The following is a 21,600-nucleotide window of genomic DNA, read 5'->3' on the forward strand; positions in this document are numbered from 1 at the left end:
GTAATTCATCAAATCAAACTTTGACCATAAAACTGCATCCAGAAACAGTAACGTCAGATTATAAACCTAATGCTATTAAACAATATATTTAGTTTATTTAGTTTTTAAGCGTGTTAATATAAAAACATCCAATTATACGTGCAAAAAAAGGTTTATACAATTTTGTTTCATTCATTATCTGTAACCGCTTATCCAGTTCAGGGTTGCGGAGGGTCCAGAGCCTACCTGGAGTCATTGGGCACAAGGCGGGAATACACCCTGGAGGGGGCGCCAGTCCTTCACAGGGCGACACACACTCACACTCACACCTACGGACACTTTTGAGTAACCAATCCACCTAGCAACGTGTGTTTTTGGACTGTGGGAGGAAACCGGAGCACCTGGAGGAAACCCACGCAGACACAGGGAGAACACAGCACACTCCTCACAGACAGTCACCCGGAGGAAACCCATGCAGACACAGGGCGAACACACCGCACTCCTTACAGACAGTCACCCTGAGGAAACCCACGCAGACACAGGGAGAACACATCACGCTCCTCACAGATAGTCATCGGAGGAAACCCACGCAGACACAGGGAGAACACACCACGCTCCTCACAGACAGTCACCTGGAGGAAACCCACGCGGACACAGGGAGAACACACCACACTCCTCACAGACAGTCACCCGGAGCGGGACTTCAACCCACAACTGTTACGTTACCTGCTGCGCCACCGTGCCGCCCTACAAAGCAATTTAATTTCTAACATTTTACATTCTCATATTTAGGAACCACAAGAAGTAATGTTGAGTGAGTTATCACCTCCAGATATTTGAGTGACTTATTACTTCCAGTTACTGAAAACCTCTCCAATATTTTGTTGTAAAATTAAGATGTATGTACTGTATTAATGAAAATAAAAGTAGCATCTTGTTAAGACTGATCAGTGAGCGAAAGCCATTACATAAAAGAACATGTCCTCTATATTTCCATAGTATTCTAAAAAGGTGGATGATCGTGTCGGGGGATATGTGGCCTGTGTCCTGCTGGTCTTATTCTTCATTTGCTCCATTCAGCTCACTGTCTTTCCACGGTACGTACACACAAGGGCTGGCGAAATGCATGTATCAATATCCGATAAAGAAGTTGTCTAGTTGAACATGTAGTAATTAGGAAGTAATTAGGAATCTGTATTGGCCAAGATCAGAAATCAGGCGTTAAACACATGATCAGCACTTTGTCTAAACCACTATTTTTTTATGTTGTTTTCATTCTCTCTGTTTTGTGATTTTATGATGTGAATAATTAGATGTGAATGACGTTTGCAAAAGCAAAAAAGATATTCACGGCTCACGCTCAGATTTGTGCTGGGTGTCTGCAAGGTCTTCTGTGCTCAGAATGGTTGGAATGCCATTCCTCTCTTTATTTTCATTGGTTGAGAAGAATGCATTGAACTCACCCACTTCCTGATGTTTCAACATCAACAGATTTAAACAGTCTGGTCATGAACAGTGGAAGAAACAGAGAGTTTAAAGTGCCAGTCGGACTGTTAGACAGTATCTGCTGTAGAAATAATTAATGTGATGCTATTAAAATAGACAAGGGATTTTTCATTTAAGAATTCAATGTTTGCAATTTATTATTTAAGAAGCGAATAATTGTGTTGCATGTTGCAATCTACATGTGGGTAAAAGAAAGCACTAAAAACGTGCTGGTGTGTTTCATATCCACAAAAAAACTCTTTAAATCCATAAGGTTTTGCATTAAAGAAATCAGAAAATATGTCTGTGATAATAATTTACATGCTGTTATTTTAAAAACCTAAAATGTAATCTGATCTCTTGCAGCACAACACTAATGCTTGGCATCTTCATCAGTGTCTTTATAATTCTTGCAAACATCCTCTTCATATGTGCCATCTACTCCTGTGTTAAGGTTTGCACTGCACTGAGTCAGTCTTAATATTTAGAGTTTTTATTGGCTTCCAAAGGAGCCCATGAGGTATTGACTTACTTTCTCTTTCTCTCTCTCTCTCTCTCTCTCTCTCTCTCTCTCTCTCTCTCTCTCTCAGGTTTTCCCCATTGCTCTGCAGACTTTGTCAACAAAGATAGTGGAGTCTCGGACCCACAGCACGTTAGTGGGGGTCTTTGCCATCCTGCTGCTGTTTATTTCAGCCTTCGCCAACATGGTGGGCATTGCTTATGTGTGACCCGTTTTGTCTAATGGCAAACTAGCTTCCATTTTTAAAGCTGAAAAATCAGATTGTTTCACTGATTCATTTCGGAGCTGTGTTCAGATGTCTGAGAGAGCTCTGGTTCGGCTGATTGTTTTTTTCTAGACACCAGTAGCTTATGTGACAACGCACAAAGACTAATCCCCTTGAGGTTTTCCAAAACATTGTAGTTGCTAGTACACAGACAATGGGTCATCTTGGTTGTCGCCATTAGACTAAATGATTTTTTTGGGTAGGTTCCTGTTGCCTGTGAAATTTCAAACAGAGGAAGGTTCTGAAAAATTCCATCTGGTTAAACATGTTAGATTTAATCACACTAAAAGTAATCATTTTCACAAATAAATCATGCTAAGAATGTGCAAGCTTGAAGTCTACATATAACACATTTTCTACAGTAATTTAGTGACTATAACGACCCTTTGTGCAGTGGATCGTAATCATAAAGGTTTAAAAGACTATTCTTTTTTTTTATTGCAAACAAACAACAATTAAAAACAGTCAGAGAGTGACACATCCTTTCGATTGATACATTAATGTTAACACGTTGCCTGTGTGGTTATTTTTGTGTTGTCAGTTCTCCTGTGAGAGGGACGGTGTGATCGAGTGTGTCGCTGCGGAGCTTAATGTCTCAGAGAGCACAGTGACACTGTGTATGCTGTACAACCTCACACATTCTACTGGAGATACACTTACACTGTGCCCCAGCCAGAAAACTCCCTGCCCTTTCCCTGAGGTCAGTGTGTGGACGGACAGTCGTATGTAACAGTCGGCAAACCTGCTGCAAAGTGTTTTTAATTTCTTAAAGAAAGAAATTAATTTCCAATTTCCAATTATGTGAAACTTGGCGGATGTCGTACATATGAAAGTGCAATATTTAAATTATTTTCACCATTAAAAACAATCATCAAAGCAATATCCGCTTATGTCTGTCTGAGACTCTACGATGTGTGTGTGACTGCTATTGGTTGTGTGTTTCTGTGTTCTCCAGTACTTCACCTACAGTGTGCTGCTGACTCTGCTGGCCTGCTCTGTGTTCCTGCACATCAGCAGTATAGGGAAGCTGGCCCTGATGCTGCTCATTCAGCTCACCTTCCTGCTGCTGCTCGAGTGGCCTCTGGTGGTCCTGTTCGATAACGCTGACCTGGTGGTCACCGCTAACGCTCTGTGAGTCCTCCACTGGATCAGTTAAAGAGATATACACTGAGAGTGTAGAGTGCCACAACTGTTAAAGTCATTTCCAAAGGCAGTTTTAGGTGATAATAATTTCCCTCACTTTCGGGTCCAGCCCATGTGACTGAATGTTATGTAAGTGTGACCGTGTGCTGCTTTCTTAAAAATCAGTGCATTGTGTCTACTGTTGTGTGCTACTACTAATAAAACATCTACAGATTAAGATTTCATGAGAGGAGTTTGATTCAGCAATAGGACTGTCCTCTCTTCAACAATAGGAAGGTCCTACAGTGATATGATTAAACATCAAAGCAGGATTAGTTTAGAACATGTTACTAATCCAACATGTAAAACAATAGGCGCAAGGCTAACGTCATTATCAGAGCTGTACAGTCAGTAAAGGGGAAAGCTAATGCTACAATACAGGGTCCTACACACCCACCCTATGGCTCTTTCAGTTAGTTCAATCAGGCCGCCACTATAAAGTCCCATTGTCTAAAACTTTTTTGTCCCCTTTGTCCCAGTGGCTACTAATTGTCTTTAATTGTGGGTGAGCTATAAATAGTGGCAGGGATTATATCGATTGTTTGAAGGTGGATTGACTGTGTGTGTGTGTGTGTGTGTGTGTGTGTGTGTAAGTGTTATGCTGTATGTGTCATCAAGGATGAATTACTTCCTACTGTTTTTTGGATCTGAATCTGAATAGACTTGTTAGAAGAATACACAGTAGATCAAGTGCTAGGTTTTGAACTTAAGTTAGTTTTTCATTAGACCTGTGGGATACATTGGATACATATGTCTTTAAATGTGATTATATGATTTACTTCTTTCTTAGCTTAAATTCTCTCTCTCTCTCTCTTCTCTCTCTTTATCTCTCTCTTTCTCTCTCTCCTCTCTCTCTCTCTTCTCTCTCTTCTCTCTCTCTCTTCTCTCTCTCTGTGTTCTTTGTGGGTCATGCAGACCACTAATGGGAATATTTCTATTTTTGTATACAGGTCTAGTTTCAATGGAACACACTGGTAAGTTCATGACTGCAGCTTTCTCCTGTGCAAAGAGTCCAGGTTGTTCTTGAAAGCCTTGTCAAAGCCTTTCACAATTACACAAACTATTAAAACATACCATATGGACAAAAGAAATCCAACTCATTCCACTGGTATTGAATGGAGCTGCAATATTAAAGAGAATGCCCATTTCTTCTCTTGCTTTTTGATAGAGATTCTGTGACCAGAATGTGTGCACTTAAATTAGCTGGATTAACTGGTTATATGGGGTGTCTTATCATTTGGAAAAGTGCTCAATATAAGGACAGATTAAAAGTAGCTTCAGTAACTGTAAAGATAAACATTCATTATACTCTGTTTCAGTGTGGCTGTTTTGACTTTGAAGATGTTCTGTCCTTGTCCACTTCCTGTTGTCTCTGTAGCCATGAGAGGATGAGTAAGGTGTCTCTGAAGGTGATGACCCCAGTGATCCTCACAGTGTTTGTGCTGGCGCTCTATCTCCATGCCCAGCAGGTGGAGTCCACTGCACGCCTGGATTTCCTGTGGAAACTTCAGGTACAGTTCTTAAAGACACAGTCCCCCTACTCTGTACGACTCTCAGAATAGAGATGGCATATTACCACCTTCTCCTTTCTAATGCTGATACCAATAAAGAAAACAACTATACAAACCTCAGCAAGATCTGTGGAATCATCTCCAAAACGGTTTTCAATTGGCTTTTCTATCTGTAAATCACATTTCATTTTTTTTCTTTGTCACAGACACTGTCTCTTGTTTTTCGTCTCTTTGTTTTTCATATGTTGTGCTATAGGGCGGCACGGTGTTAGCTGGTAGTCTCTCAGTCTCACAGCTCCAGGGTCCTGGAGGTTGTGGGTTCGAGTCCCACTCCAGGTGACTGTCTGTGAGGAGTGTGGTGTGTTCTCCCTGTGTCTGCGTGGGCTTCCTCCGGGTGACTGTCTGTGAGGAGTGTGGTGTGTTCTCCCTGTGTCCGCGTGGGTTTCCTCCGGGTGACTGTCTGTGAGGAGTGTGGTGTGTTCTCCCTGTGTCTGCGTGGGCTTCCTCCGGGTGACTGTCTGTGAGGAGTGTGGTGTGTTCTCCCTGTGTCCGCGTGGGTTTCCTCCGGGTGACTGTCTGTGAGGAGTGTGGTGTGTTCTCCCTGTGTCTGCGTGGGTTTCCACCGGGTGACTGTCTGTGAGGAGTGTGGTGTGTTCTCCCTGTTTCTGCGTGGGTTTTCTCCAGGTGCTCCGGTTTCCTCCCACAGTCCAAAAACACACGTTGGTAGGTGGATTGGCGACTCAAAAGTGTCCATAGGTGTGAGTGTGAGTGAGTGTGTGTTTGTGTGTTGCCCTGTGAAGGACTGGCGCCCCCTCCAGGGTGTATTCCCGCCTTGCGCCCAATGATTCCAGGTAGGCTCTGGACCCACCGCTACCCTGAACTGGATAAGCGCTTACAGATAATGAATATATTAATGTTTTGCTGTGTATTCTCAAGGCATATTGCATTGAGTTTATTATCCTGACACTTTGGCATCTTCCTTGTTCTAGCTGAATGTTTTCCTTTTCTATACTTCCCATTGTGAGTATTCTTGCACTAAACAGCAGACTAACAGCACTCAACTTCCCAAACCCAAAATGGGCCATCTTTTGTCACAATCTGTGTTGGATTTTTTTCTTGAAAGTGTTTTATAATCCTTACCACTGTTTCAGTGGACAACCCTTGTGTTGGAGCCATGTTTTATTCAATTAGCCGAGTCAAACACTCAAGGTCTGTAAAGATGCCCTCTTAATTTACTAACGTTAGACTTGTGCTGGTGTTTGTTTTGGAACATTGTAATTGTAGTAGCGGTTCTGGAAAAAAAAAACGTAGTTTATGATTTAATGTAATTCTTCTGGCGTTTCATAAAGATAGAATGTTCAACTATTTAATATATGGTTTGTGTCATATACTGTGATATACATATACATGTACTGTGATTTCCTCATTATTTGTGTGGGGAAGCAAGCTTGTGCTCTCAAAACCTGTAACCACAACATAAGTCACAGGTTTTACACTGCCCTCTAGTGGAGCATCAAGTTCAGATCTCGTGGTTCTCCAATATCTGAGCGAATAATGTTAAAGAAGCTAATTTTATTATAAAATGTTCATTTATAATACTAGTTTTAATGTTTTTTGACATACGTGTGTACAGCGGTGCTGAAGCCAGTATATAATCCTGTAAAAAATGTAGAAATTTGGATTAGCATTAGCATAAATTTAATGCTAAAATTTCCAGGTTAAAATTTTTATTATTATTTTTTTTTACCTACTCAGCGAGTTGGAGAAGCTTATCAGGTTTTCATTGAGCTTCTTTTGTCTGTTAATTTTGCTTTACACACTGAAATTATCTAGTGATTATTTTTTTAATGCTTGATATTACCATACTTTTTGTTTCTTTAGAGCACTTTTATCAGCTACAAGTAATAATGTGATATTTCAGACCACATATATTACTGCACATTACTACACAAACCATTCATTCATTATCTGTAAGCGCTTATCCAGTTCAGGGTCGCGGTGGATCCAGACCCTACCTGGAATCATTGGGCGCAAGGCGGGAATACACCCTGGAGGGAGCGCCAGTCCTTCACAGGGCAACACACACATTCACTCACACACTCACACCTACGGACACTTTTGAGTCGCCAATCCACCTACCAACGTGTGTTTTTGGACTGTGGGGGGAAACCGGAGCACCTGGAGAAAACCCACGCAGAAACAGGGAGAACACACCACACTCCTCACAGACAGTCACCCGGAGGAAACCCACGCGGACACAGAGGGAACACACCACACTCCTCACAGACAGTCAGCCGGAGGAAACCCACACGGACACAGAGAAAACACACCACACTCCTCACAGACAGTCACCCGGAGGAAACCCACACGGACACAGGGAGAACACACCACACTCCTCACAGACAGTCACCCGGAGGAAACCCACGCGAACACAGGGAGAACACACCACACTCCTCACAGACAGTCACCCGGAGGAAACCCACGCGGACACAGGGAGAACACACCACACTCCTCACAGACAGTCACCCGGAGGAAACCCACGCGGACACAGGGAGAACACACCACACTCCTCACAGACAGTCACCCGGAGGAAACCCACGCGAACACAGGGAGAACACACCACACTCCTCACAGACAGTCACCCGGAGGAAACCCACGCGGACACAGGGAGAACACACCACACTCCTCACAGACAGTCACCCGGAGGAAACCCACGCGGACACAGGGAGAACACACCACACTCCTCACAGACAGTCACCCGGAGGAAACCCACGCGGACACAGGGAGAACACACCACACTCCTCACAGACAGTCACCTGGAGGAAACCCACGCAGACACAGGGAGAACACACCACACTCCTCACAGACAGTCACCCGGAGGAAACCCACGCAGACACAGGGAGAACACACCACTCTCCTCACAGACAGTCACCTGGAGCGGGAATCGAAACCACAACCTCCAGGACCCTGGAGGTGTGTGACTGCGACACTCCCTGCTGCACCACCGGTCCGCCCACTACACAAAACAAACAAACAAAAAAAGATTTACTTTGCAGGATATCAGCTCAGCACCAGTTAAAAATCATATAAGAACAGAAAGAATTACATTTGCAGTCCTGAGATTTAAGGCTTTTGTTCATGCTTCAGTTTGTCAGTCATGTTCCTGTCAGTTCTGCCACAAAGCTGTCATTTCCACACACTTAGTTACTGAGAAGAAGGAAGGGAACATTGGGAGATGGGCAACAGTTTTATGCAAAAACACTAAAGAGTGGAGTAACCTTATTTCAAACTGCACTTTGCTTTATCTATTGTTTATTCCATTAAGTGACCAGCAGAGGAATGACCTCTAGTACAACTGAACTATAAATACCTCGATGTTTACATTGTGTTCCCTTTTATTTCTCAAATAATAAGCCTGGGAATCTAAGGGTTAGTGAAAAGGCATGACACAGAGTGAGATGTGATAACAGCCAGGCCAGTCAGTGTTGCTGTAGTATGTGGAGGTCTGCTGGTCCTCATTAATGGTCTCTGTGTGTTGCGATAACTAGGCGACTGAAGAGAAAGAGGAGATGGAGGAGCTGCAGGCTTACAACCGTCGTCTCCTCCACAACATCCTGCCCAAAGACGTGGCTGCCCACTTCCTGGCCAGAGAGCGCCGCAACGATGAGCTGTACTATCAGTCATGCGAGTGTGTGGCTGTGATGTTCGCCTCCATCAGTAACTTCTCTGAGTTCTACACAGAGCTGGAGGCTAATAACGAAGGGGTGGAGTGTCTGAGGCTGCTTAACGAAATCATCGCTGACTTCGATGAGGTAAGGAGGTGAAGCGAGGACACTGATGTAAAGCCTTAAACAGTTCTCAAGTGTTGCTGTTCTCATCATTCCCCGCTTTTTTAATATTTTACTTTACAAGATTCTAATGGAAGTTTTGTCCAGAAACAGCCGCTCTGTAAGAAAACCGCAATTAAAATTTCCTCAAATCACTACAAACAGATCTCAGCTGTGTTAAGAGATGAGTATGAGAAGCTAGGTTTAGTGTCTTTTTGTTCTGGCATCGCTCATCTCTTTGTCATCCACACACTGGAGTGATTAACAAGCATCTCACTCACTCACTCACTTACTCACTCATGTTTAAAATGTCCTCAGGAGGCGCTGTTCAGTGCTTAGTGTCAGTGATATTGTGTCCATGTTTCTAAATAGCTGATTAACTTCAGTTGTTTTCCTTTAGTTCTTTAGCTGTTAGTTTTTAATGCCTTTCTTCGACATCTTTCTACTCTGTGTCACCTTAATCTTAACCGTTAATGTCTGTAACATCTTCAGATCATCAGTGAGGATCAGTTTAAGCAACTGGAGAAGATAAAAACCATCGGTAGCACATACATGGCAGCCTCAGGGCTGAATGACTCCACGTACGACAGAGAGGGGCGCTCACACATCTTAGCTCTCGCCGACTACGCCATGAAACTCCGCGAACAGATGAAATACATCAACGAGCACTCCTTCAACAACTTCCAGATGAAGATCGGTCAGTAGATCCTCTGTGTATTTTACAGTAGCTATCTTCGTAATGGGTGAAGTCAGTGTCCTTTAAAATGATGTCTCGATGATGTCCCTGTTTTTTATTTTGTTTTTCAAGGACACTATTTTCCTGCTGTAATTATAATCTAAGTTTTCAGGTAACAGTATGTAAACAGTGATGTCGTGGTTGTCGAGCAGGTCTGAATATTGGGCCTGTGGTAGCTGGGGTCATCGGAGCAAGAAAACCTCAGTACGACATCTGGGGGAACACAGTGAACGTGGCCAGTCGCATGGACAGCACAGGAATGCCTGACCACATCCAGGTGCCGTTTCCACATCGAACCTCTGTCTATACACAATCACTCAGACACACACACATCTTCATGCATGCAACATCTGCTTAATGAGTATTGCTTTTAAAGGGGACAAATGAGCAGTTGAACGGCTTGAAAACTAAACTATTTATATGAAGAAAAATAAATGCATTTGTTCAAAAACAAAGGAAAATAAAGAATTCTGAAACAGTACTCAACAAAAATAACACAACACACTTGTTTTCTCCCATTTTTCATGAGCTGACCTCAAAGATCTAAGACTTTTTCTATGTACACAAAAGGCCTTGTCCTCCTTTGCCGAGGGAATCCTTCCACCGCACAGGTGTGGCATATCAGGACGCTGAGTAGACACATAATTATTACTCAGGTGTGATTGGGGGGTCCAGGGGGTTCCAGGGGGTCAGCAAACCAGTCAGTATCTGGTGTGACCACATTTGCCTCACACAGTTCAACACGTCACCTTCGCACAGAGTTGATCAGGGTGTTGATTGTGGCCCGTGGATTGTTAGTCCACTCCTCTTCAGTGGCTGCAACATGAGGTGATGTTCTTGGATGAATGGCACAACAATGGGATCTCGTCACAGTATCTCTGTGCATTCAAAATGGCGTCAATGAAATGCACCAGTGTTCGTGGTCCATAACATACACCTGCCCTTACCATAACCCCACCGCCAAAATGGGCTACTCGATTCACAACAATGACATCAGCAAACTGCTCACCTAACTACAGCCAGGTGGAGTCCCTGATGAGGACGACGATCATGCTGGTGGGCCTCCCTGAGACGGTTTCTGACAGGAATTCTTTGGTTATGCAAACGGATTGTTGCAGCAGCTGTCTGTGAGTCTGGTCTCAGACTATCTTGGAGGTGAAGATCCTGGATGTGGAGGTCCTGGGCTGGTGTGGATACACGTGGTCAGCAGTTGTGAGGCAAGTTGAATGTACTGTCAAGTTCTCGGAAACACCTTTGGACACGGCTTACGGTCGAGAAATTAACGTTCAATTCACAGGCAACAGCTCTGGTGGACATTTCTGCAGTCAGCGTGCCATCCTGGTCCCTCAAAATGTTCGACATCTGTGGCCAGCCTGAGTCACACCTGTGAGGTGGATGGGTTACCTCGGCAACTAACACAGATTTAGACAAATTTGTGAACAATATTTGAGAGAAAAAGGCTTTTTCTGTACGTAGAAAAAGTCTTAGATCTTTGAGGTCAGCTCATGAAAAATGGGAGAAAAAACGATAGTGTTTCGTTTATATTTTTGTTCACGTACACATTTTGAAGTGTTTTTAGCAGGTTACACTGCCATCTGTTGCACTTTGTGTGCAATTGCAATCAAAATTAAATGAAGAGTCATCATTTTCTTTGTAGTATTAAAATAAAATGTCGTGTGGGAAGGGATTCGTTACATTTAGATTTTGAGCTTGTAATTATACCTTATTGGGGGTGGGGGGTTGTGTCATAATAAACATAAATAAATAAAAAATTACACAAATATAACTGCAACAACAAAACTAACCAATCACAGCTACTGCCATCTCTTGCAGAAACGTATTTTTAAGTTTAATGTTCAGTGTCTGTTCTCACAGGTGACAACCGACCTCTACCACGTTCTGGCCGGCAAAGGCTACCTGCTTGAGTGCCGTGGCCTTGTTAAAGTGAAGGGCAAAGGAGAGATGACCACTTACTTTCTCAACAGTGGCCCTTCCAGCAGTTAACACTGACCGATCCCCTGCAGCTGCACTGTAGCCAAGGAGAGAAAGCTGTGCGCTGAGATGTGCACCCGAAGCTGACTTCCCTTTCGGTTTTGGAGCATAACCACTGAGAGACCCAGAAATGAGTGGCCTAACGGTGGAACTGTAATTAAATATGCACACACCGAGAATGCGTTCTCGTTCCTAGCTGCTCTCGATGACTGTCTGAAAGAGGGGGCTCTTAGAGAGCTCCTGCATTTGAAGGAAGAAGCTCCATTCCCATTTACTTCAGTTCTACAGCAAAATGTAGATTCTCTATTTATTTTCTTTAGACGGATTTTGAAACAATCACACCTCCACACACACACACACACACGCTCAAACGTAAACGAATGACAAGGCAGATGACCAAAGAACAAATTATGTTTGATATAGGAACACTACATGTGTGTTTGATACGTCAGAGAATTTGTCTGATTTTCTGTATTATTACTTCTCAATTTTCTATGGGTTTTTTTGAAGTTTTATGTTGAATGAGGGGCACTTAAAACTCATTGTTTCTTGCCTCATACCGTCTTGGGTTCAGAGACCACAGAGGGGCTGTAATGTGATATGACTTTTACTCATACAGATTTTTTTTTGTTTTTTTTTAGACTTTTTAAATGTTTTGAAGTGTGTTGAGGACAAATGAAGTGAAGAATCTATGAAGGACAAGCATTGGATACAAGAAATGTATTTTGCTGTTTGTTATGTGTAAGTTAAATGTGTGTGTGTGTGAGAGAGAGAGAGAGAGAGATGAAGAGAGAGTGTGTAATGTGTGTGTGAAGTTAATCTACAGTCTTCTAAAGGGCGTAACTGCTCACTGTGAGAATTCTATAATCTACGTGCAATCATTCTCTTGCCAAATTGACAGCTTCCAGGCATGTCTGACTTATTATCAATGTTTCTGTATGTAATTTTACTTCATTTCTCCTCCTAAACGGTTTAATTAACCCCTCTCACAAAAATTCATAACTTTATTCCAGTTTCTTGCTCCATTCCTAAAGAAATCACTAGCAGGGACAGACCAGGCGTATAGCTTTTACTCCCAACACCCGTACAGTATTTATAACAGAGCTCCAAGTAAATGGTTACATCATGTAAAAACGTTCAAATATAAAGAAACCAATGTGAAGATTTCACAAACTCAAAACATGTACAAACAAGATTTTTTTTATTTCTTTCATCCATTATCTGTAAGCGCTTATCCAGTTCAGGGTCTCGGTGGGTCCAGAGCCTACCTGGAATCATTGGGCGCAAGGCGGGAATACACCCTGGAGGGGGTGCCAGTCCTTCACAGGGCGACACACACTCACACATTCACACATTCACTCACACCTAAGGACACTTTTGAGTCGCCAATCCACCTACCAACGTGTGTTTTTGGACTGTGGAAGCACCCGGAGGAAACCCACGCAGACACAGAGAACACACCACACTCCTCACAGACAGTCATCCGGAGGAAACCCACGCAGACACAGGGAGAACACACCACACTCCTCACAGACAGTCACCCGGAGGAAACCCACGCAGACACAGAGAACACACCACACTCCTCACAGACAGTCATCCGGAGGAAACCCACGCAGACACAGGGAGAACACACCACACTCCTCACAGACAGTCACCCGGAGCGGGAATCGAACCCATAACCTCCAGGTCCCTGGAGCTGTGTGACTCCGACACTACCTGCCGCCCAAGCTTTCAATTTCATTAAAAAAAAAAAAAATCTGGATAGATATTTTTTTTTTACACCTTTACAGTTCAGGCGTGGACTCCGGTTAATCTCACAAACGTAATAATAATACTACTACTAATAATAACAATCTTTATTATTATTATTATTATTATTACCAACTTATGACACATTTCACATACTCAAGGATGCTTTGGGGGGGAATCCCAATTGCTCCATCTCCTTTCAGACCCATAGTATTGAATTGTCTTACGTTGGAAGTGCGAACACAAACACCTCTTAATTTTCTCAGATCTGAAATGTGACTGGAGCTCGAGTTTCTTCGGTCTCTTAAAGATGACAGCTTTACTTCTGTTTATTTCTTGAGGACAGTTTACCAGATCTTTGAGAGGAATGATGACACTAAAAACTTAGTTATGACAATGAAATAGTGTTCAATACCCTTCCTGACACCGGACACATTTTATCACCAGACATCATTTTTGATTGGTTTGTGCCCTAAAAGATAAAAGTTTAAAGCAATCAGCATTAGACACATACAGACTCCGAAGACAGTTCACTGTTTCTTTCACAAACAGTAAGAATCGCTACAATTTCATATCATACAACCCTCAATGAAATTTTGAGAGGGGAAAAAAAGGCATTGCAGTTTCTCAGTAAGCAGAAAGATTTTCCATAAGGACAGACTGTAAGTGTTTAACCATTAGCACACAGGGTTAGACCTGCTGCCATCATGACTGTGTCTCTGTGACTCATTTTCCTGTTTTCCTGGTGAATGTACATTTTACATCTTTTTCTCCTCCACGAGTAAAGCTTAAGTCCCTTATTGTGTTGAAACATGACGTTGCCACGGCCAGAATATTTTCCATCGGACTAATAATAAACAATAAAATGTGTGCTTTATTCTGCATGCGTTTTGTGTTCTCTCATGTTATATATTTTATTAATTTAGGTTTGAAGTATTTCTTTAGATTAACCGTTAATGTGCGTGTCCCCCCCCCTATCCCCACTAGCAGTGTCACTGCAGGAGGTCCTGACTATTGAAAAGCATGGTTACGTTTGGCAGAGCAACAGATGGACTACAGATTGTAATTGCAGAACTACATAATGCATCTAAGTGATCAGTGGAGCTGATGGAAAATGAGTGTAGAAACAAGTATTATATTTGAATGTACATGTGTGTAATGTGCTCACCAGCCCTGACCTCCTGTTCTATTGCAGCAGCTGTGTGTTGTTCTGTTTTTATTCTGTCTCTCACCTTTTTGTTGTTTCTAATCTCTCAGACCCAGACATATTTGGACTTTTTTGCTTTCATGGCACTGGCAAATTTTGTGTGGGCCAACTGTCATGAGCCAGGCTTGATTTGGGTTACAGCAGGTGTGTGGAACAGTTTCACAGCAGCATTGATATGTGGCCCATATAGAGTGCAGCTGTGGCTGGGTTGAGGCAGCCAGACTTACCCTGTGTCATCATTCAAGGCCAAATGTGGGCCGTAAGAGAACTGGAGATGTGCCGCACTTGGGCCAAACGTTCATTGCTGGAAAGGGATGGCTTTCTCTATAGGTGAGAAAAATCCAAATTGTGTGGTGCTCTTTTCTTCCTTAATTTCCCAGACTGTATCACAAACCACTCACTAACCATCTCCTTTCCAAGTTGATATCGTCCTCAACACTGTGCCTGGAGAAAAGGTATCACAATGTGAACAATTAACATACAAAGTAGCACAAATCTTGCTAGGAACATGTTTTTCTTGTACAAATGTAATCAAGCCAGTGTTTATTATATGTTATTTTCCACAGTATAGCCACATGTAGACAGACTGCTTTAAATAAGTGAAATATCAACTGTTCTCAACATGGTCTCCCTGGATCCGAGTGGATTTTACGTCGACAGTCATTAACAACATGTAGCTGATCTGACACAAGGGGGCGCTCTAAGACCAAACACGGGGTTTATGTGCTGCATTGCGTTCAATTCTAAGCGCCACTTGGCTCAAGTTTTCAGTTCCGTTTTATTTTAATGTCTGTTAAGTTCTGTAATTGAATGTCTGTTAAACTACTACACAATTAATAGACTGACTAATAATAAGTGTATTGTGATAAACAATGACTTATAATGAGATATTGGCCATATATCCTACAAATATAAATATACATATATGTTAAGTACAAATACAACTACTGCTATTATTGCTACTGCTACTACTTCTGCAACTACAATTGCTATTACCACTACTGTTACTATACTGCAGCTACTAGCTACAACTGCAGCTGCTACTTCTGCCATTGTTCTACTACTGCTAATGCTTCAACGTCTCTTGTACTATTACTTTTACTAATACTCATTCTACTGCTGCTGCTGCTTCCACTACTACTACTTTTGCTACTACGGCTAATGTTCTACTACTACAACTGCTAGTATTCTACTAGTAATAATGCTAAATTTCTACTACTACTACTACTACTACTATTTTTGCTACCACTGCTACTATTCTACTAACACTACTAATGCTACATTTCTAGTACTACTTCTGCTACTGCTGCCTCTGATTTTACTACCACTGCTACTGCCACTATTCTACTACTACTACTACTTTTGCTACCACTGCTACTAGTCTACTAATGCTATTACTACTTCTGCTACTATTGCCTCTGCTTTTACTACCATTGCTACTACCACTATTCTACTACTACTACTACTTTTGCTACCACTGCTACTAGTCTACTAATACTATTACTAGGCAAGGCAAGGCAAGGCAAGTTTATTTATAGAGCACCTTTCATACAGAAGCAATTCAAAGTGCTTTACAGAAAAAGAAATTACATTAAAAGCCAGAGTAAAATCTTAAATTCCAATAAGACAATTACATAAAAAGAGTAAAATGATTAAAATGATTAAAACAATTTAAAATGACAATAAATGAAAAGAAATAAAAGAAATAAAATGCCGTTACAGAAAAGTGCAGAATATTTTAAACTGAGCTGTAAGCCTGCTCAAACAAGAACTTCTACTACTTCTGCTACTATTGCCTCTGCTTTTACTACCACTGCTACTACCACTATTCTACTACTACTACTTTTGCTACCACTGCTACTGTCACTATTCTACTACTACTACTACTTTTGCTACCACTGCTACTATTCTACTAATACTAATATGCTACATTTCTAGTACTACTTCTGCTACTGCTGCCTCTGCTTTTACTACCATTGCTACTCCCACTATTCTAATACTACTACTTTTACTACCACTATTCTACTACTACTACTACTACTACTTTTACTACCACTGCTACTCCCACTATTCTACTACTACTACTCTTACTACCACTGCTACTCCCACTATTCTACTACTACTACTTTTACTACCACTGCTACTCCCACTATTCTACTACTACTACTTTTACTACCACTGCTACTACCACTATTCTACTACTACTACTTTTACTACCATTGCTACTACCACTATTCTACTACTACTACTACTTTTACTTCCACTGCTACTCCCACTATTCTACTACTACTACTACTTTTACTTCCACTGCGACTCCCACTATTCTACTACTACTACTACTACTTTTACTACCACTGCTACTCCCACTATTCTACTACTACTATTTTTGCTACCACTGCTACTATTCTACTAACACTACTAATGCTACATTTCTAGTATTACTTCTGCTACTGCTGTCTCTGCTTTTACTACCACTGCTACTGCCACTATTCTATTACTACTACTACTGCTACAACATTTCTAGTACTACAGCTCTCCTACTACATACAACTACTAGTAATTTCCTACTATTCCACCTATTACTAATAATATTATCATCTGACCAAATAATTACATTATTGTTAATTGGTACTGGAGATTATTCTAAACTACAGTAATACCTTGGCTTACGGGTTTAATTTGTTCTGTGACCGAGCTCGTAACTCAATTTGCACATATATCAAATTAAAGTTCCCCATTAAAAACAATTGAGATGCTTTAAGTGTCCAAATACGGGACAGTTCCGTAGCTAGTTTAGTTAGCAACACTACGTGTGCGTATTCTGCCAAGAAAGCCCCCCTAAAACAGGCCTAACGACGTCCGTGCGGCAAGATAACCAAGTGAACTGAACGCTCGCTGGGCTAGCTAATGGCAGGTGGTGTACGCTGGCTCGCTAGTAACTCGGATCTCGGCTCGCATCATAAAGCAAAACATCGTCCAAGCGACGGCTCATATCTCTGAAAATTCGTAAGTTGATTCACTCGTAAGGCAAGGTTTCACTGTATTATATTATTTGCTTATTGGTTGATCTACTAATTTAGTTTATATTCTTTATATTTATCTTACAACAATTGTTAATAGTAGTTTAATTGATTCCCTCTAAAGCTGTATGTGTTGAGTGAAGTATTCCCTATCGGCTTTCAATGTTTAGTTGAATAAACTCAGATGGTAGATTTGGAGTTGCAAGCAGTTAAACTTTGGGGTCAGGGCTCAGTTCTGTAAGAGGTATGGTGTGGTCTTTACTGAGCGTGTTGTATTAATATGAACTGAGGTGTTATCAGTGCTCTCCTGCCGGAGCGTTTAGTGTGTGACTGACCCTGCTTGTGTCTAGTTGCTCTGAGTGTTCATGCTCTGACTGCTCTGCCTGGGAGAGCTGTGTCAATAATGCAGGAGCGTCATTAGAAACCAGAGAGGGCCGTTAGTTCACTGTTATTTCCTGGGAAATGCGAGTCAGGGCGAGGTGATGACAGCTCTGAGCTCTGAGCACCTCACGTTACACAGAGCTTTGGAGATTGAGCGAGTGGTGCTCAGTGGGGAGAAAGACAGAGAGACAGCAGATAGGAGATGCTTTCTGTTCTTTCCTTTCTCCTGAGGGGTACTGGTCCTTGATGAAGACCATATCTCCAGACGGTTGTTAAAGTGTTAAATATTGTCAGAGTGATGGCCTGCGTGTGGCTCTTAGCCTTGAGCCCAGGCGCCATTGGTGTCACTTCTACTTGACCCAGAAGTCAGAGCCTCATGTTTTATTGAAGGCGGGATTTGCGGCCCGCTGATACACCGATACGGCTGGTTAATAACGCGCACACACACACACACCACCCCTATTCTCCAACAAGTGGGCTTTGAGTCCCGCCGCTCTATCTGATCATGGCTCTGTGCAATGTTTTGTAAACAGGGACCAGAACATTTGGGTCAGTTTAGCGACGTAGCTCACAGTCAGCCAGAGAACAGCCATTGTGGTCATTTAAGCAGGCCTTAAAACATTGGGCCTGGCTTTTCATTTGCAGTCTGTGCAGCTCAAAATGAGTTTGGGGTTTCTTGTGTTCTTAGTTAATAAGAAACATCTCCCTGTTTAATGAAGGTTTTACTTGCGCATGAATCATGAGCAACACGGACAAGTTCTAAATCATGGCCCCCTAATGACTTAATATGTAAACGTCTGTGTTCCTTTCATTCCTTGACTTCCATGAGATGTTCGAGGCAAGTTCAGACAAGCCCGGGTCAGCATGCCAGATACCCACTGGACAATACCACCTGCACTGGTCAGAGGAACATGGGGAGTGGAGGGATCAAGCATCAGTGAAGAAATGAGGCAGCTAAAGCATTTAAACTATATCAACAAAAGTAAGCTTAGTTGTTCTATATATTGTTGGTGCTTGCCTGGACCAAAGGAATCTGGAGGGGGGCTGTCTCTATGACCCATTATGTGGAAAATAGCGGGAGCCAGTGCTACCTGTTGACCAAGCCTCAAGTGTGTAGGCCTTACAGTCCAGGCTTTCATGCAGGAAAAGAATTACGAATAATGATAAAACTATTACGATAGGGTTTCAAGCACTTGAATCCCTAAATATAGCCAGTTGCTTCAATCTGGGGGTCCAAGCATGAGCTGGTTGCCTATGGCAACACAATCAAATATGACCTGTACCTGCACCTGTAGTAAGAGTTGATCAGCTTCCTTAGACCATAGTTGAGTGTGGTATACGTAGTGTGTATTGTGCCTGACAGTCTATGTGGACTCTGTGTGTGTGTGTGTGTGTGTGTGTGTGGTGTGTCGTGTGTGATGTGTCTGTAAGCCTGTGTGAATCTGGTGTCAGTATGACATATGGTCTCTTCCACACAACAACTCATTCAGGAGAAAATAATAAGAAAATCCCATACAAAAGCAATAGGGTTCTACACAATGCGTAATGAACTAACCACAGCAATTTTTTGAAAGTACACCAAGCACGAGCTGACTGCTCCAGTGTCCCCAGCCAGTCCCAGCAGTCAAACTCTCTGTGCTTCCAGGTCCTAGTGAGACTAATAACATGCTTTTAGTGTTAAGATGGAAATAAAAATTCTGAAATAAAGCTAGTAAATTAGCAAACACTGCGAGACCTCCAGCGGTAAAAAAACAGTGTTTGCTTGTTTGCTTTTTCACCTCTATCTCCTCCCTGTCTTGGGTTTTTTGTTCCATAATCGATATCCAGGGATCCCCTGCCTCACCAGACGCAAGGTAAACAATGTAAACAAAGATGGCCGCTCCCATGCCGTCATAGAATATAAGGTGAATATTGCAGAAACTGGGAATAGTGCTTCTCTTTTGCTGAAATCCCTCCACTGTTCGAATGTTCCTTTTCTGCTGTATCCTCTGTGTTTAATTAAAGACAGAGACTGAAGGACGAGCTCAGAGTTAATGACCAGTGTCTCTGCAGTGTTATTACCCCCAGGTTAGCTGCTTTACATTTTTATACACAACCAAACCACCAGCTTCTTTACACAAGGCCACATACTGCACAAAGTGTGACAGTGGACAGAGGATCCAGTGTAACTAGTGTATCTGAATACACTAGTCATTATGGGGTGTCTACAAATGTTTGAACATAGGTTTACAGAAGACTGTAGCTGTGATACTGGTTTTAAGAATATTTGTCCTCTGTGACTCTCTAAAATAAGAAAACAACCTGAACACAGACATCCCGGTCTGTCCCCTTCACACACACACACACACACACACACGCCCTCATACATGTGCCAGGCCCACTCAGCACAGTATCTAATGACACAACACACTTTAAATTATTCATCAGCTTCTCATAGGCTGAAAAGAAGGAAAGATTCTTTTACCCGTCTATAATTCACAGTGGAGTACTATGAGCTTATGTGTAACACCCTTCACAAAACATGCACTTGTGCACCACACACACACACACACACACACAAATCAAATTCTGCTTGACAAATTTGATAACATTAATAAAAGAAATAAGTAATGTACTATATTTTACTCATAACGGAGGATGTACAAAATATCAGCAAAATTGAGTTTAATTTTGTAGCACTTTTGGTCTGTGTTTACTTTCATGCAGTTAACTGTCTCCAGAGTCAGTTACAACATGAATAATCTGAAACAGATTAAATAAGTCAATATTACCCACCTATGGCACAGGAATAAGGTAATGTCCTCACCTTCGTTCATGATTTTCAAAGTTTGGAGGTCTTTAGAAGAAGGATGCCTAGCATGTCTGACTGAGCAACTTTGTTTTTTTTTTTAAACTCATTTACTCACACAAGCGTTTCGTAAACACGTTAGATCAGTTTCCAGAGCGCAAACAGATTGGAGAGCTAGCAAATGGTGAAGAAACATCTTAATTTTATGAAAAGTGTTGCGTGTCATGATATAAAACATGCAATCATGATATATATAACCGTGTAAACATTCCGAATGGACGAATTGAACGAATGACGAATGGAATAAAATTTACAGTAATTTACAGAATGCACATGTCATGTCAGAATCAAAGTGGATGAAGTGAACACCAACATTGAAAGATGTCTTTATATCATCATTATTCTGATGTTGTTTCATATTTAATAGCAGTTTACCTCATGTCTTTCCTGCTGCTTGTGGTGTCACGAGGCCACTGTGTCCTGAAAGAATTGCTGTCTTTACAAACCCTGCCCTAGCTTTGGGTGATCAGTGAATACCAAGCAGTCCATGGCATAATCTTGTTTATTATCCAACTTCATGCAATAACAATTCGAACGTCACCGTTTGGCACTGACGGGCACAACTTGATTGATGCCATTCAGCGATGTTCATTCATAAACAGCAACATGATACAGGCTTAAGAAGACAATGGGCATCTGTCAGACCCTGAGCAGATAATAAAGAAGCTCAAGTATAATTAAATTGGCTTAAGACTAAAAGATCAGAGGGCAGAGGGGATCAGAAGGGGAGGAGGGATATGTGGAGAGCTTTTAATTGCTTGTCTCAAAAATCTGTGTGGAATAAAAGGATTAATGTCCTGTCTTCAGAGGTTGTTACTAATGGGTTCGGTTTTGTAACTTGCAATAAAACTAACCCTGCATTTTCATTCCAATTCATGCAGCAACCTAGTCTCCAAAT

At 41.9% G+C, this 21,600-nt stretch overlaps 1 protein-coding gene across 3 annotated transcripts in view; it reads left to right on the forward strand.

Moving 5' to 3' along the window:
• The window catches only part of adcy6b (adenylate cyclase 6b), a 69,024-nt gene extending 54,910 nt beyond the window's left edge, over positions 1 to 14,114 (forward strand). For all 3 annotated transcript variants that reach the window (XM_066670404.1, XM_066670405.1, XM_066670406.1), the window contains exons 13-23: positions 979 to 1,076; positions 1,831 to 1,918; positions 2,055 to 2,171; positions 2,791 to 2,949; positions 3,205 to 3,380; positions 4,382 to 4,405; positions 4,810 to 4,942; positions 8,491 to 8,754; positions 9,262 to 9,466; positions 9,658 to 9,782; positions 11,381 to 14,114. In XM_066670404.1, the coding sequence (XP_066526501.1) occupies positions 979 to 1,076; positions 1,831 to 1,918; positions 2,055 to 2,171; positions 2,791 to 2,949; positions 3,205 to 3,380; positions 4,382 to 4,405; positions 4,810 to 4,942; positions 8,491 to 8,754; positions 9,262 to 9,466; positions 9,658 to 9,782; positions 11,381 to 11,509 (1,518 nt within the window). In that variant the 3' untranslated portion in view covers positions 11,510 to 14,114. The remainder of the gene's footprint in view (positions 1 to 978; positions 1,077 to 1,830; positions 1,919 to 2,054; positions 2,172 to 2,790; positions 2,950 to 3,204; positions 3,381 to 4,381; positions 4,406 to 4,809; positions 4,943 to 8,490; positions 8,755 to 9,261; positions 9,467 to 9,657; positions 9,783 to 11,380) is intronic.
• The last annotated feature ends 7,486 nt before the right edge of the window (positions 14,115 to 21,600 follow it).

The sequence above is a fragment of the Hoplias malabaricus genome, chromosome 5 (genome assembly GCF_029633855.1).
Source record: "Hoplias malabaricus isolate fHopMal1 chromosome 5, fHopMal1.hap1, whole genome shotgun sequence".
Taxonomy (NCBI): domain Eukaryota; kingdom Metazoa; phylum Chordata; class Actinopteri; order Characiformes; family Erythrinidae; genus Hoplias; species Hoplias malabaricus.